Genomic DNA, 15811 nt, shown 5'->3' on the forward strand with positions numbered 1-15811 from the left:
GTTCAGCCAGTGGAAAAGTCAAACTTAATCATTAACAGCTTTTTAATATATTCATCCTCACACACACACACACACACACACACACACACACACACACCTTTTTCACATCTAGCTTTCCGCTTAATAGCGTGTGTGTGTGTGTACGTGTATATATATATATATATATATATATATATATATATATATATATATATATATATATATATATATATATATATATGAGAGAGCGAGAGTGTGTGTGTGTGTGTGTGTGTGTGTTTGCTGCAGACTCTGGAGATGGAGAGTGAGGTAATGAGTGCTCAGCTCTTCTCAGACATTCGATCCATAAGCCATCTCCTCTGCATTTAAAAAATCGATGCTTGCAGCAGCCGTGCCAGCCTGCTGCCGGTACACACACACACACACACACACACACACACACACACAGAGAGAGAGTTAGCAAACCAAGAAGCCCCTTTAATGGAAGTGAAACTCAGGCTTTTTGACTTGCCGGTGGATCCAGACCACTAACATGAAAAGAAATGACCTCGCAAGGATAGCAAAGCCGGAACAGAGTCAGCAATGCAGCGATACCAGCAGCTCCGAGCATCTTGTAGACTGCGTGTTTCTGTGTTTTTGTGAATGAAAGACGCTCGGCACACGCGTGTGTGAAGCCACAACAATGTGAGTAAACAACAGCAACAACACCTCCCGCCAGAAATAACACGCCACAAATAAAACCGGCGAGGCCGAGCCGAGCGGCGTCTGAGGGCGGACGATGTTCGCTTTGCTTCCGGGTGACTCAGGAGGCGAGCGCTGTGCGAGCACGCAGACACACAAGGCCGCACACGTGCGTATGCATGCGCAAGTGACCGGAAGGGCCCGTCAAAAGCGGCTGCACACACACACAGACACACACCACACAGACACACACACACACAGCTGCCATCATTGAGTTCAGACAGAGTGTTGTTGGTACAAACAACGCTGCGTGTTTACAACTGTCAGGAAAACACTCGAAACACAATCTGCTTCATCTCTGTTTGACATGCACTGAGGAGGAGGAGGAGGAGGAGGAGGAGGAGGAGGAGGAGGAGGAGGAGGAGGAAGACGAGGAGGAGGAAGAGGAGGAGATGGTAATGAGGAAGAAGAGGAGGACTTACATTGCAGCAGACAGGCATTGTGTCGTCATCGCCCACCGAGTCCTCCGGATCGTGATGTGCATCCTATAAACACACACAGACACACACACACACACACACACACACAGACAGAGGTGAGGCGTGATGTCACTGCTTCAGGTTGAGACTTGTTCTGTGACAAGAGGAAACGCCTCGTCGTGGAAACTTCTGGCTTCTTTCTGCTAGTTTTTCATTTTCATTTATTTTGTTCATCTTTTTGACTTTTAATGTTTTGAGTCGTATCCTGTTCTGCCTCTAAACCTGGACCCGGATTCTCTTGGAGGATTCCAAACTGCTTTTAGGGAACGTGGAAGAAGCAGCGCTGCACTCGTGTCATTGTATTTTATTGTATCATTGTGCGTCTGTGTGTAGAATAAGACTCAGATTATCGTCTCAATAAAAAGGCTAAAAGTTGACGATTTCTTTGCATGTGAAATCCTCCCGGACTATAAATTCAGATTCTCCGTTCCCTATAATCCGTCTGGTGTTCTTTGTAATCCACGTCTTATTAAACGATCCGGCCCGTGAGCACTGTATTAATCCAGAGTTTATCTCCGTAACGGGATTCATCATTCAGCTCCTGCGAGATGGAGGAAACACCCAGAGCGCAAATGAATAAAAACAACAATTAGCAATTATGTAATAGTGACTTTCAGGTGTTTTATAGTGTATTTAATCTCATTTGGCATCCCTATTTCCACTTTAACAGTAGAATACATTTCCAATAGTGACTTTAAAGGTGTGTTATAGTGTATTTCATTTCATTTGGCATCCCTACTGCAGCTTTAACAGTGGTATACATATCAAATAGTGACTTTAAAGGTGTATTATGGTGTATTTAATCTCCTTTGGCATCCCTTATATCCACTTTAACACTAGAATACGTATCTAATAGTGACTTCCGGGTGTATTATAGTGTATTTAATCTCATTTGGCATCCCTATATCCACTTTAACACTAGAATACATATCAAATAGTGACTTTAAAAATGTATTATAGTGTATTTCATCTCATTTGGCATCCCTATTTCCATTTTAACAGTAGAATACATATCAAATAGTGACTTTAAAGGTGTATTATGGTGTATTTTATCTCATTTGGCATCCCTACTGCAGCTTTAACAGTGGAATACATATCAAATAGTGACTTTCAGGTTTGTCATAGTGTATTTAACAACAAAAGAAAGTCCCCAGACGCTCACAGCGTGAGGTTTTTATCGGCGAGGTCACCAAAAGAGAAAAAAACAACTAAAAAACAGATTTGACTTGTGACGTAACAGGATCAGCGGGCTGTCTGCTCTCCTGATGGAGCGACAGCTGGGAGTCAGACACTGACAGCTCGATACTACCGGGAAGAAAAACACACACAATAATAACAACAACGAAAGAGATTATGGTGATTATTTACTTTGCCGGTAAGTGCAGCTACCGGGAGGATCGGCCCCCGAGAGGAGATGGATTATGATTAGAGGGAGGAAGACGCAGCGGTGGAGAGGAACGATTTAAAGCCGTCTGATGACCTCTAACGACCCCAAACTCTTTGAGATTGTCCACTTTTTTTGTCTTTATGTTCAATGGATTTCAACTAAATGTAAATGTAGTGTGAGAGGAAATTGTTCTTTGTCTTTTTTGGGGGATGATGACGCTTAAATATGGATCTAAAACTTGTGCAAACAGGAAGTGTAAAGCTGCAGAGGAGTCAGTTAATTGGCTGTCGGTACCAACCGGTCCGGCTGGCAGCCGACACTCTGATGAGCAGACAGACGTCACGACGGGAAGAAGACTTCTGAATGTGAGGATTATCAGGAAAGTTCTGCCTTTTTTATGGTTTCAAAGCAGATTCATCGATGTTGAGACATCAGTGATGTTCAGATTTGACTCAGAGGAGGAGAAGAAGAAGAAGAAGAAGAAGAAGAAGAAGAAGAAGAAGAAGAAGAAGAAGACAGAGAAGATGAAGAAGAAGAAGAAGAAGACAGAGAAGATGAAGAAGGAGGAGAAGAAGGGGAAGAAGGGGAAGAAGAAGGAGACGAAGAAGAAGGAGAACAAGGAGGAGAAGAAGGAGAAGAAGATGGGGAAGAACAAAAACAAGGAAGACGAGAAGAAGACGGAGAAGAAGAAAAAGAAGGAGAAGAAGAAGGAGGAGAAGATGGGGAAGAACAAGAACAAGGAGGAGAACAAGAAGAAGAAGAAGAACATATAGAAGAAGAACAAAGAAGAAGAACATAGAGAAGAAGAACAAAGAAGAAGATGAAGAAAGAGAAGAAGAAGAAGAAGAAGAAGAAGAAGAAGAAGAAGAAGAAGAAGAAGAAGAAGAAGAAGAAGAAGAAGAAGTAGTCCTCTATAGTCTGTCTACCTCTTCAGTCCACAAGGGGCGCCAGAATCAACGCAACTTTAATGTTGTTTTTGTTGTATTTTGATGAACTGGCCCTTTAAAGGTTGATCAATCCATCTGGAGACAAGTTGATCCACAGCTTCAGTTACATTTCAAGCACCTTCACATTTAATATAAAGCTGAATATCTCGCTCCCTCTGATGCTTGGTTGGATTAAAAAGGGTATCCGGGGCGTATTTCCATTTGCATCCATCCTTTTTTTTCTGAAGCACTTTTGTTTCCGCTATTCAGGAAACATTTAAGGGCAGCATGAGTGCAGGTTCACGGCGGCGGCCATCTTGATCTACTCATCTTTGTTTCTGCATTTCAGCAGACAAGTGCAGCCTCTCTGCTCTACGTGTGCTGAAAGAACTTGTCTTCAGGGCAAAGAAAATCACACAGAAGCATCTCTTGTTCATTCCACAACTTCAACCACTGACTCCTTTGTGGGTGTGTGTGTGTGCGTGTGTGTGTGTGTGTGTGTGTGTGTGTGTGTGTGTGTGTGTGTGTGTGTGTGTGTTTTATCTTGTGGTGGCCTAGAAAAAAAAGAAGAAGAAAAAAAAGCTTCCAACACACATTTCTGTACCGTGAGAGACTTGAAGGTGTTACACGAGGAGTGTGTGTGAGTGTGTAAGGGTGTGTGTGTGTGTATGTGTGTGTGTGTGTGTGGGTCAAAGGTCAGGCATCAGCACGTTCCCGTCTGGCCGAGAGTGAAGGTGAGAAGAGGCCGCGTGGGAAAAGCTGCCAGCAGGTACGAGCTTGTTTTTGCGAGGCGAGACCCAAAAAAAAAAAAAAGAAAAAAAAGGGAAGCTTGATGACTCAGAGAATGTTTTGGAGTGAATCAGGTTTGATTACACACAATCGGCTTACACACACACACACACACACATTTCTCCATGCAGCCCTTGTGACACCTCATACAGGAAGTGGACACACACACACACACACACAGACGTTAGCTCTTCCTGAATCATGCGGTCGGCGTGGCGCCGCCTCCTGCTCTTTATCAAGATTCAAAAAATGTGCAGGAAGGAAGAACTGGAAGAAACACAAACACACACACACACACACACACACACACACACACACACACACACACACACACACACACACACACACACACACACTCACACACGCATGTACAGAAGCTGTTCAAGTTTAAGTCTTTAGTTTTGAGGACAAATAAAACCTCAAAGCTAATCACAACCGCCGCGGCGCTCTCGTACGCTCCTGCACCTGAACTCACCTCCGCAGCCTCGCGCTGACTTTGTCACAACTTGAATGTCACCTTGAGGCGCTTTGTATTCACACGCGGCATCCATTTGTGCGCCATTTGTGCCCCGAGAAGGCATTGTTTTGATTTTATCGTCCCATTGTTATAGAGCTGAAACAACGAGTCGACAGACTCAATCGTTTGGAACATTGATTATTAAAGATTTGTCTTCTCTTAATGCTGCTATAGGGACGCCAAATTAGATTAAACACACTATAAAGCATTAAAACACTCCTTAAAGAAACTATTAGATATTCAGTTTCACATGTGGCATTCCTATAGCAGCAATAACACTAGAATAACTATGTAATAATTATTTTAGGGGTACTATTATAGCACTTTTAAGCGTATTTTAATGTTATTTGGTTTCCCATCTAAAACTGTAACAATATAGTAATTATTTAACAGTGACTTTCCAGTGCATTTTAGTGTATTTCATTTAATTTGGCATCCCTATTGCAGCGTTGACAGTAGAATACATATCTAATTGTGACTTTAAGGTGTATTATAATGCATGATATTGTATTTAATCTAATTTGGCGTCCTTATTTCCGCTTCAACAGTACAATACATATCCAATAGTAACTTTCAGGTGTATTCAAATGTGTTATAGTGTGTATTTAATCTAATTTGTCATCCCTATATCTGGTTTAACAGTAGAATACATATCCAATAGTGACTTTCAGCTGTATTAAAGTGTATTTAATCTCATTTAGCATCCCTATAGCAGCTTTAACAGTAAAATACATATCCAATAGTGACTTTAAATGTATATTATAGTGTATTTCATCTCATTTGGCATCCCTATTGCAGCTTTAACAGTAGAATACATATCCAATAGTGACTTTAAATGTGTATTATAGTGTATTTTATATCATTGGGCATTCCTATAGCAGCTTTAACAGTAAAATACATATCCAATAGTGACTTTAAATGTGTATTATAGTGTATTTTATCTCATTGGGCATTCCTATTGCAGCTTTAACAGTAAATGACACATCCAATAGTGCATTATAGTGTATTAAATCTCATTTGGCGTCCCTACAGGAGCCCTCCAGTAGCATAATGACCTCACAGGGGCGGCTTGTGGAGCTGTGTGTTGTACTTCCACACTACCTGTCTCCTGAAAGCCTGCAGCCGGACATGAAGCGTGTCAGCGGGTCTGACAGGAGGACAAAGTGAGTAAATGAAGCCTCACCTCTCCGGTCGTGCCCCCCAGAGGCATCTTCTGCCAGGGATCCGCCAGCTGAGCCAGAGGCATCTTCTCCTCCTTGTCCTTTACACTTTTTATTTCTTTCTTCCTTCTTCTTTAATTCCTGTTGTTTTTTTTCTCTCGCCCCCCGGTTCAGCGTCCCCTCCCCTTCGGTCGACACTTCACAGTCTCACCCGGTTCCTGTCTTCCTGCCCTCCCTTCCTCTCTCGTCCCCCTTTCTAAGAACACGAAACCCCCTTTTTCAGCTCTCCTCGCCTTCTCCCGTGAGGAACCGGAGCTCCGCCGAACGACCGAGCCGAGCCGAGCCGAGCGAACACCTTCTAATTCCGGATCTGCAGCGGCGCAGAGACCGCCCCTTCCTCCGGAGAGACAAACATCCCTCTTTTTTTCTCTGTCTCTCTCTCTCGCTCTCTCTCTCTCACTTCCGTTGTTTCCCAATATGGCGGCCGGTGTCGGTTTACCTGTCCGTCAGCCCGCCGCGTCACGCCTCCGTGACGTCAGGAGGCGGCTTCCTTAGATAACGAGCGAAGTGAACTAAACTTTGTTGTAGTCTGAGTTTATGTGAATGGGTGAATAACGCTTGTTATAATTCTGACAACAACCACAACAAAAGGTATTTCATTTTGCTTTATAGTGTCTTTAATCTAATTTGGCATCCCTATGGCAGCTTTAAGAGCAGAATACACTTCTGATAGTGACTTACTTAGTATAAATACATATCTAATAGTAACTTTAGGGCATATAATGATGCTTTATAATGTCTTTAATCTAATTTGGCATCCTTATAAGAGCTTTAAGAGCAGAATGCACATGTGATAGAGACTTATTTAGTATAAATAAATATCTAAAAGTAACTTTTAGGTGTATTATAATGCATTATTGTGTATTTAATCTAATTTTGCATCTCTATAGCAGCTTCAATAGCAGAATAAATAGCCAATAGTGATTTTAACCCGTGTTACAATGCATTATAGTTCATTTGGTATCCCTAAAGCAGCTTCAAGAGCAGAAATGCATATCTAAAAGTGACTTTAAGGCATATTACAATGCTTCATAGTGTATTTAATCTAATTTGGTGTCCCTAAAGCAGCTTTAAGAGCATACTAAATATCCAATAGTGAAGTTAGTGAGTGATGTTCTAAATCCTGAACTTTAAGTTTCGGGCCCTGAACAGAAGTCAGAATGCGATTGTCACCAAACGTCATGCCATTTGAACAACAGAGCAATAACAGATAACATTTATGACTGAACTTTGCCATAAAAACATAGCCCTGACGTTGCACTTTTATGGTGTTCAGCACGACTTGGCTTCCAGTTAATGGAATAGATTTAAAATGTTAGTTTGAGCCCAATCCTCCCGGTACGTTTCATTCCTACACAGAAACACTTGTTTGCTGATGATGCAGCTCTTCTAAAAAAAAGGTCAAATTGGAGCATTTCCATTAACCGACAATACATTCTTTGAGTCAATAAAACACTTGTGAACTGTAATGTTTGGTTGCCATGAATGCAGATAAATAGAATAAGTTTATTCTACAGCTCAGTGGTGACATCTAGTGGCCGCTGGAGGAAGTACTTTACTTTAAAGTTAAAGTTCTAGTAACACAGTACAAATACTCATTTTGAACTGTTAACTATTAATTATAAATTAATCTGCTGAATATCTTACCCATTTAATTTGTAAAAAAAAAAAAATACATTTTTGTTCATATGTTGTGTGCAAACATTTTAAATAAATAAAGTTCCAAAAGTCGTGAGATACATGAAATGCAGTAAATAAATTTAACAAAAAATACAACAAGTACCTCTAAGATGTAGTACATGTACCTCTGAGATGTATTGAAGTAAAAGTACAATAGTTACGTATGAGACGTAGTGGACTAGAAGTACAAAGCATGAAAAGAAAAGACTCAAACACAGTACTCGTCTCCACACTTCATATATTTATGTATTTATATATACACTAACAGTCTCTCTGTTCAACACACAGGAAGTAAAGCTTCAGATCCGAACACGTAAACATTCCTGTAAAGAACAGCGGTGCTGAAGCGAGGAAGAGGACGGGGACGAGGAACTCCCCTCAACGCTGCGTTTAAAACACGTTTTGAAGTACAGAAGTAAAAGTAAAGCGTGTGCAGATAAACTGCAACATAATATATTGTAATAATATATTGTAAATATTTAGTTTTGGGATTTGACGCACTGATCAACAGTCATCTTAATAAATCAGAACTCAAATTATTCCTTGTAGTGGTTTTTCAAGTAGCTGCTGGTTTCATGGAGAACTAAACATATTTTATTAAGCAGAATCCTGAATTTAGGAACATTTAAAAGTTGCCAGAAATTAAACATTCGCATCACGTTTGAAGGAAGAGGAAAGTTCTATTATAATATTATTGTAATAAAAATGAGCAGCACTGAAAGATTATGCATATTTAGAAAGTGCACACATCACTCTGGAGACTCTTATACAACACAGTAAAACATAAATAATAAATAAATATATATTTCTATACAAAACAGTAATAAATAACGCTGACGGGGTCAAAAGTGCGGAATGATCCAAAAATCAAGGAAGGAGGCGCTGCATGTTATTTCTTACAACGGTCAGAGTGTGTGAGTGTGTGTGTGTGTGTGTGTCTAGCTGACAGACTTGAGCTTGGACCAGGGATTGGTCCCCCGGACCTCCAGCGGCGCGTCGTTGCTGTACAGATGGTCACACAACTCGTCCAGCGGCGGCTCCGGGTCAGAGGTCGCGAACTGAGCCGCTTCCTCCACCTCCTTACGGATGGAGACGTCTATCTCCTGGAGGAAGAGGGAGTGTGAGAGAGAGTTTGTGTGTTTCTATGTTTTTCTGATGCATTGGCAATATTGTAACGTTCATGCCAAAAAAAACTAGCTGGATTGGATTTGGAGTGAGTGAGTGAGTGAGTGAGTGAGTGAGTGAGTGAGTACCTTGAACTCCTCTACTGACGCCATGTTGTTGCTCAGCATGCGGTCCTTCAGCAAGCTGATGGGGTCGCTCTTACTGCGCACTTCCTGGATCTCGTCGCGCGTCCGGTAGCTACAGGAAGTGACATCACAAACGAATCAAAACGTCTCAAACGGGTCGCACAGGAGAGAAAACATACGCGCTCTTATTTATAGAACTGATGCAATTGGAAGAAGAAAAAAAAATGAATAGAAATGCAACAGGGTGGCGTGGTCGACGGTTCGGTTCCCCCACCTGACGCCCGGGTCGCTCATGCTGTGTCCATGGTAACGGTAGGTCTGCAGCTCCATGATAATGGGTCCCTGAAAACACACACACACACACACACACACACACACACACACACACACACACACACACACACACACACACACACACACACACACACACACACACACACACACACACACACACACACACACACACACACACACACACACACACACATTTTACAAATCAGCTTTGTTACGACATTTTAAATAAAGTGGTGAGAGTTTTTCTCTCCGCTCACCTTTCCAGACCGGCAGTGTTCTGCAGCGAACTTAGTGGCCTCTCGGACGCAAAGGACGTCCATCCCATCCACCTGGAGACGAGGGAGCAAGGTCACACAAGGTCAAACTGAGGTCACACAAGGTCAACCAAACAACAATAAACTGTTAGCCAAATTTGTTTTTCTCCACTGAAAACATTTTGCTTGAAAAAAAATGAAAAAAAAAAGTAATTTTTTCAGCTCCCATCATGAAGTACTACACTCAAGTCCCCCTACAAGTACTTTATTTGGGTACCTTATAAATGTTGTACTTTTTACTACATTAGTCTGCCAGTTTTTTTGTGTTGAATGTTTATTTTAAACTGGACGTAAGGAGTTAAAAATGCAACTTATACATTATTGCAGCAGGAACATGACCCAGAAACAGAGTAAAAACTGAGGTATTAGTACTCTGAACACAGTAAAAACTGAGGTATTAGTACTCTGAACACTCTGTTTGCAGCATTATACACGAGCATCAGGCTGGATGGATGCTCACACCTGTAACTGCCAGTAGTCTGGGTTCATACAGGCCAGCTGCAGAGCACGGACCCCCTGCAGCTACCGCCCAAGACCTGCTGGAGTACTATAGTACTACTGCTTCTGGTACTACAGTACTACAGCTCGTGGCGTGTTCAAGTCTCACTCTGATTCCCGGGATGTAGTCTCCTCTCTTGTAGTACTCTGTGCTGGCGGACGCTCGCTCCACCGACGTGCCCATGCCGTACTTGTTGTTCTCGCAGATGAAGACGCACGGCAGCTTCCAGAGGGCGGCCATGTTGAACGCCTCAAACAGCTGGCCCTGATGGGGGAGGAGTGGGAGGGGGGGGGGCAAAGTATTTAATTCAAGTATTTCATAGAGGAAAAACTGTGATCTACAAGAACACGGTGGGTGTATTGACCTGGTTGGCCGCTCCGTCTCCGTACAGCGCGACGCACACCTGATTGTTGCCTTGGTACTTGCAGGCCAGAGCGATGCCGGCGCCAAGAGGAACCTGGATGACGCACAGGTGAGTCACGCACAGGTGAGTCACGCACAGGTGAGTCACATTCAAGAACACCAAAAACAATCCGGTAAGAACCAGCACATAAAGCCTGTGGACGTATTTTAGAAGTGAACAGTATATTGGTTTGTTTGCAGCATTATACACGAGCATCAGACTGGATGGATGCTCACACCTGTAACTGCCAGTAGTCTGGGTTCATACAGGCCAGCTGCAGAGCACGGACCCCCTGCAGCTACCGCCCAAGACCTGCTGGAGTACTATAGTACTACTGCTTCTGGTACTACAGTACTGAAGCTACTGGTACATCCCGTAGGTGTGTGCGTACCTGAGCGCCCACGATGCCGTTTCCTCCGTAGAAGTGCGGCGCGTACATGTGCATCGAGCCTCCCTTTCCTTTGGCCACGCCCCCTTTCCGACCTGCGGAGAAGCCAACAGGAGAGGACGGTTACACAAACATGAATCCATAATAAAAAGGTAGATCTCCTCCAGCGTCTGAAGCGTCTCTCACCCGTGAGCTCGGCCAGGATCTCTTTGATGGCGATGCCGCGCGTGTACGTGTAGCCGTGGGCGCGGTACGCCGTGATCAGGTGGTCGGACGGGTTGATGGCGGCCTCGATGCCCACCGCACATGCTTCCTGAGGGCGGAGAGCAGCGGAAAACAAAAATAAAATATACAAAATCGACAACTTTTTTTTTGTAAAAATCAAATATAAAAATGCAATTTTTTGGGTAATTTTCTTTTTACAAAAATAAATGTAAGAAAAACTGCAATTTGTTTTGCAAATATTTCAGTATATTTTTTTGTGAAAAAAAATAAATTGCAAAATGTTATTTTTACAAAAATGTATTTTTTATTTTTGTAAAAAAAAAAAAAAAAAAAAGATTTATTTTGAATACTTTTTAGATATTTCTCTTAAGTGGTTCAGCTAAAGTTGATTTTAAGGGACAATAAAATGTTTCTGTTAAATAATAATAAAAATGGATTTTCAGATCCGTTTTCTGCGGTCATTAAAGTTTAATAACGATACATAACTAATATTTAAACGCTGTGAGTCACCTGTCCGTCGTACAGGTGGCAGAAGCCTCTGATGATCTTCTGCTTGTAGAGCTGATCCGCTTTCAGCTCCATGCGCCGCACCGTCTGCATGACGCGGTAATACTGCAGGCCCTGGTCCCGCGTCAGCTCCGCCTCCACGGGAGGCCCCGCCTCCAGGCGGTGCACGTCACATTTCTACCGGACGAGGAGATTAAAACAATATTTGGGCCGTAAAAAACAAAAAAACGCATCAAATTTAATAGAGTGAAAAAATGTGAAAAAAATTATAATTTGAAAAGCCGTTTTCGACCCACCTTGATGTCAAAGGTCGCCTGCGAGGTGAAGTCGGCGAAGGAGCGGGAAACCACGACTCTGGCACCCTGGTGAGCAAATAAAAAGCACAATAAACAACAAACATGAAGCACAAAGAAAAAGAAAAGACAAAGGCCGACGTCCTCCTCACAGCAGGCGCAGGTTAGTGCCTTCGGGGGGGGGGGGGGGGGTCAGGTCTGGGGGTTCACCCTGGACCACCACAGCGGGCTGTGACAGGGGGCGTAGAGGGTAGGGGGGGGCAGTAACAGGGTGGGGGGTTAACACCGGCCGAACCTTAAATCTAAAACTGGTTGGTTCTGGGAAAAAAAATAAAATAAAAGAAGTGGGGGTGGGTGTGTTTGGTGGGGGGGGGGGGGGGGTGTGTGATCCATTTACCTACACAATAAAATATAAAAAACGCTAAAAAAAATTTTAGACGGTCTAGGTCACGGGTCGGTCTCTTTAGCAGAGAGCATAATATTTACAACATTACTGTTATTCTGAGCTGATTTTATCTAAACTAAGAGAAGAAATTTAGGATTTTAGTCCAGGAAGTTAATTCAATTTAAAACAAAGAATTTAGAACGGATCTAATTACTTTGCATCATTAAAAAAGAAATATATCATTATATATTAATTTACATAGTTATTCTCATTGTCATTGAAAGACATCAAAAAACAAGTCATAATTGTGAGTAGCAGCTCTGATTTTTACAGTAAATCCATGAAAGGATGAATGTGGAATCTTTAAAAAAGGAGATTTTCCTTCTTCCACGTCTTCAGGTTGTGATGTCGTAGGTTTCATCAAAAGGTAAAAACAGAAGATGAGAAAGCCCCAGAACCAAGAAACAGATCGCACAGAAAGCCAAGCGGTTATTTTCCTTCGCGGCCGAGCAGCGATGAGAGAGATCCGGTTAGTGGTCAGACATGAGTCTGCGGCCCGGTTCTTACTGGTCCGTCTAGCTGGTCGGTCTGGGCACTAACTAACTGAGCGGCGGGGGCAGCCGGCGTGCTCAGACTGACGGGTGGTGGCGGCGGCGGCGGTTTGGGCGGCTGCCGACGGGTTTGAGCCGAGGCGGGCGTCACCGCAGGGGTGACACTGACGTACTCTGACAGGTCAACCAGCAACTGTGGAACACAGGAGCCAACCAATCAGACCAGAGCACAGCCAGAGGAGCTTTAGGGTCTACAGAGGACACACACACACACACACACACATCACACACACACCAACACACACCAACACACACACACACACCTCAACACACAGAGTCTGGCACCAGCCCAACAGTGTCTACACTTGACCGGATATTTCTTAATTGGCACAACATTTAATCTGACATGTTGAGGAAAAAGTCACTTTTAGACTGTCGGACAAAAAGTCATTAAAAACAAAAAAATTCTGGGAAATTTATTTTGTCATGATAAATATAATAGGCCTCCTCAAAAAGGAGTCAGACCTTTCCAGGATTGTAGTTTTATTTTTTTACATAAATAAACACTTAACCAAGTCTGATATATTTGATATAGTTGATGTATTTTACTCTAATCTATAAGAAAACTACTTGGTTCTAATACTGATGTATTCTCAGACACTCCAGTGTTTTTTATTGCATCTTAAGTTATTGCTTGTGCATCATCTGGACCGTGTTCTCTTACGATGACCCAACCATAAAAACTTTATTTAAATACAGATTATTACGACGACTAAGGAGTAAATGTTGTGCCAATATTTGAATATCGCCCGGACGGTTTCTCCACCCGTAACGAGGTCTAACCGCATGACGAAAACATGCAATTGTGTTCTAGGTTGTGTTCTGTTTTATTTATTTTCCCGGTTCCGAAACACTTGAGCCGAGCTTCTTCAGGAAAAAAACAACAACAAAAAGAAGGAAACGTAACAAACATCAGCAGAGCAACGAGCCGCTTCTTACCTCAGACACTGTTTGGGCTCCCTGGGGTTCAGGTGGGGGACGGGAGGGAAAGGGGGGAGGGAGGGGGGAGAAAAGCAATATATGAATAGATTGTTGTGCGTGTGGATGTGTGTGTGTGAGAGAGTGAAGGATGAGGAGTGGAAGCCAAGGAGAGAAAGAGAGAAAGCAAGAGTTCTGCTTCCACACAAAGGAAAGTAAACAGAGTTCCTTCAGTCACACGTTTGATTTTTAGATCAGAGTTTGAGGATCTTTATTCGCTGTTGCACAATGTATAAAAGCCAAATTAGATTAACGTCAAACAGGACTGTAGGGTCTCTGCTGCCACTGAAGCACCACGACACAGACACACAACATGCGCTGAGAATCAAGACGCACTGATGAGATTTAACTAACTGAACATCTTCTGGTCACAAAAATCTGTCAGTCTATTTACTATAAACGTTTCCGTGCAAAAATAAGTTCTAAACGTGTATAAAAGTGTATAAGTAACTAATGATTAGGTTTGCAAAGGGGCGGAAAGTTCGATGCCTGGCAGGTGTGAGAGCGCCGAGTTGCGTAGAGGCCAAGAGCGGTATTGCAGACAGAGATCTCAATTATAACTCGCAACATATTGAAAAAAAATAACTGAACTAGTTCATTTTTGGAGCTGTGAACTTAGTTCAAAATTTTGAATTATGGACTATGAACTGAACTAGTTCATGTAGAAAGTGAACTTTCCCAACACTGTTTGTCATTAGCATTAGCAGTGAGAGTAGGAAGTATGTATGTCCACACAAAAGTACACCATCACCTCGATTATTCGCGGCTTTTGGAATGTCCAAAAAGTCATTTTTAAAAGTATTATAAATGTTTGCATGTCTGCTTATGACAAGGTAGCTACAGTTAAATTACCACAATCTCCAGTTAATTCCCGTGGAAAGTTTCCAACTTTGAATTTTGCAACCCTACTAATGATGCTAATGTACTTGTATACTTTAAATGCATAACTTTTAATAGTATTACTACAGAACATATCAACTCAAGTAAATTGGGAATTGAATTGCTAACAGTATTTCTTCACTGTGGTGTTGATACTTTTACTCATGTAAATAAACATAAAACCATTTACTTGCAGAGCATTTCTACACTGGTATTGATACTTTTACTTCAGTAAAGTAAATCCCAGTAACGTTACTTTGGCCACTAATCCTCACAAGTGGAAACTATATTTAGCCTCTTGCATGTTAAACTCGATAATGTAATATATTGATCAGCTTTGATCACATCGGTGCATCTCAAGCAGGAAAACCACAAACACGTTCATCTTACATTAATTAAGAGATGAACTGTGCAGACAGGAAAAAACAACAACAAACAAGATAGATGGATAAATATAGATCACAACATGCAGCCTGCAGAGGAGAGTCGAACCCGCCGCTGTGACCAACGTGCTACTAACAAGGTCAGCACCAGCTAGCTAAACAATACAGCAACTGTTAGCATCGGGTGAGAAGGGGCTGAAACTCGCCGTTAAGCCCAGAAACACTCACCACATTCCGGCCCGTGATCCTACAAAGTGCGTTCGAGATCATGGTTAACATAGTTTTCATGCTACTGGACGGCGAGGGATCTGAAGGGATTAAGAACAGCGGATGTTCGTCGCTGCTCTGCTGCTTAAAGCGCTACTTCTGTGTTGGTGTCCGTGTGCGAAACGTCGCCGGGTGAAACCTTGGCTGCGTGGAACATTGGTTCCTACACGTTTATATGGCTGCAAAGAAATGCCGTTTAAAATGTAATTTAATTCCAAAATCTGCTTTTAATTTAAACACTCCCCTCCGCCCCCCCACCCCTCCCCAAAATGAAATAGTAAAATATATACATATAAATAAAAGAAAAAAGTCCATGACAATTATTAAAACAGAAATGTAGATACAAAGAGGAAACACCTGTGTTTCATTAATTTAATTGACTAATTAAAGCAACATTTTAACAGCTTTAACGTAAAG

At 42.3% G+C, this 15811-nt stretch overlaps 2 protein-coding genes across 4 annotated transcripts in view; both read right to left on the minus strand.

Moving 5' to 3' along the window:
- The window catches only part of rps6ka3b (ribosomal protein S6 kinase, polypeptide 3b), a 29870-nt gene extending 23433 nt beyond the window's left edge, over positions 1-6437 (minus strand). For both annotated transcript variants that reach the window (XM_068581684.1, XM_068581683.1), the window contains exons 1-2: positions 6002-6437; positions 1143-1205 (exon numbers count right to left, since the gene is read on the minus strand). In XM_068581684.1, the coding sequence (XP_068437785.1) occupies positions 1143-1205; positions 6002-6064 (126 nt within the window). In that variant the 5' untranslated portion in view covers positions 6065-6437. The remainder of the gene's footprint in view (positions 1-1142; positions 1206-6001) is intronic.
- A 1519-nt stretch (positions 6438-7956) lies between these two features.
- On the minus strand, positions 7957-15504 carry pdha1b (pyruvate dehydrogenase E1 subunit alpha 1b). 2 transcript variants are annotated; one of them, XM_068582245.1, is made up of 13 exons: positions 15356-15504; positions 13827-13847; positions 12844-13020; positions 11895-11960; positions 11602-11775; positions 11053-11179; positions 10870-10961; positions 10440-10532; positions 10184-10339; positions 9520-9591; positions 9243-9310; positions 8972-9080; positions 7957-8821 (listed from the first exon to the last, which is right to left on the minus strand). In XM_068582245.1, the coding sequence occupies exons 1-13, from the start codon at positions 15413-15415 to the stop codon at positions 8657-8659; spliced, it is 1380 nt and encodes a 459-aa protein (XP_068438346.1). In that variant the 5' UTR covers positions 15416-15504; the 3' UTR covers positions 7957-8656. The 2 variants fall into 2 exon arrangements, with proteins under 2 accessions (XP_068438346.1, XP_068438347.1); XM_068582246.1 differs by lacking the exon at positions 12844-13020.
- Between the last annotated feature and the right edge of the window lie 307 nt (positions 15505-15811).

Source organism: Clinocottus analis, unplaced genomic scaffold, assembly GCF_023055335.1.
Source record: "Clinocottus analis isolate CAN_PGR_092001 unplaced genomic scaffold, fCliAna1.0.p SCAF_18, whole genome shotgun sequence".
Taxonomy (NCBI): Eukaryota; Metazoa; Chordata; class Actinopteri; order Perciformes; family Cottidae; genus Clinocottus; species Clinocottus analis.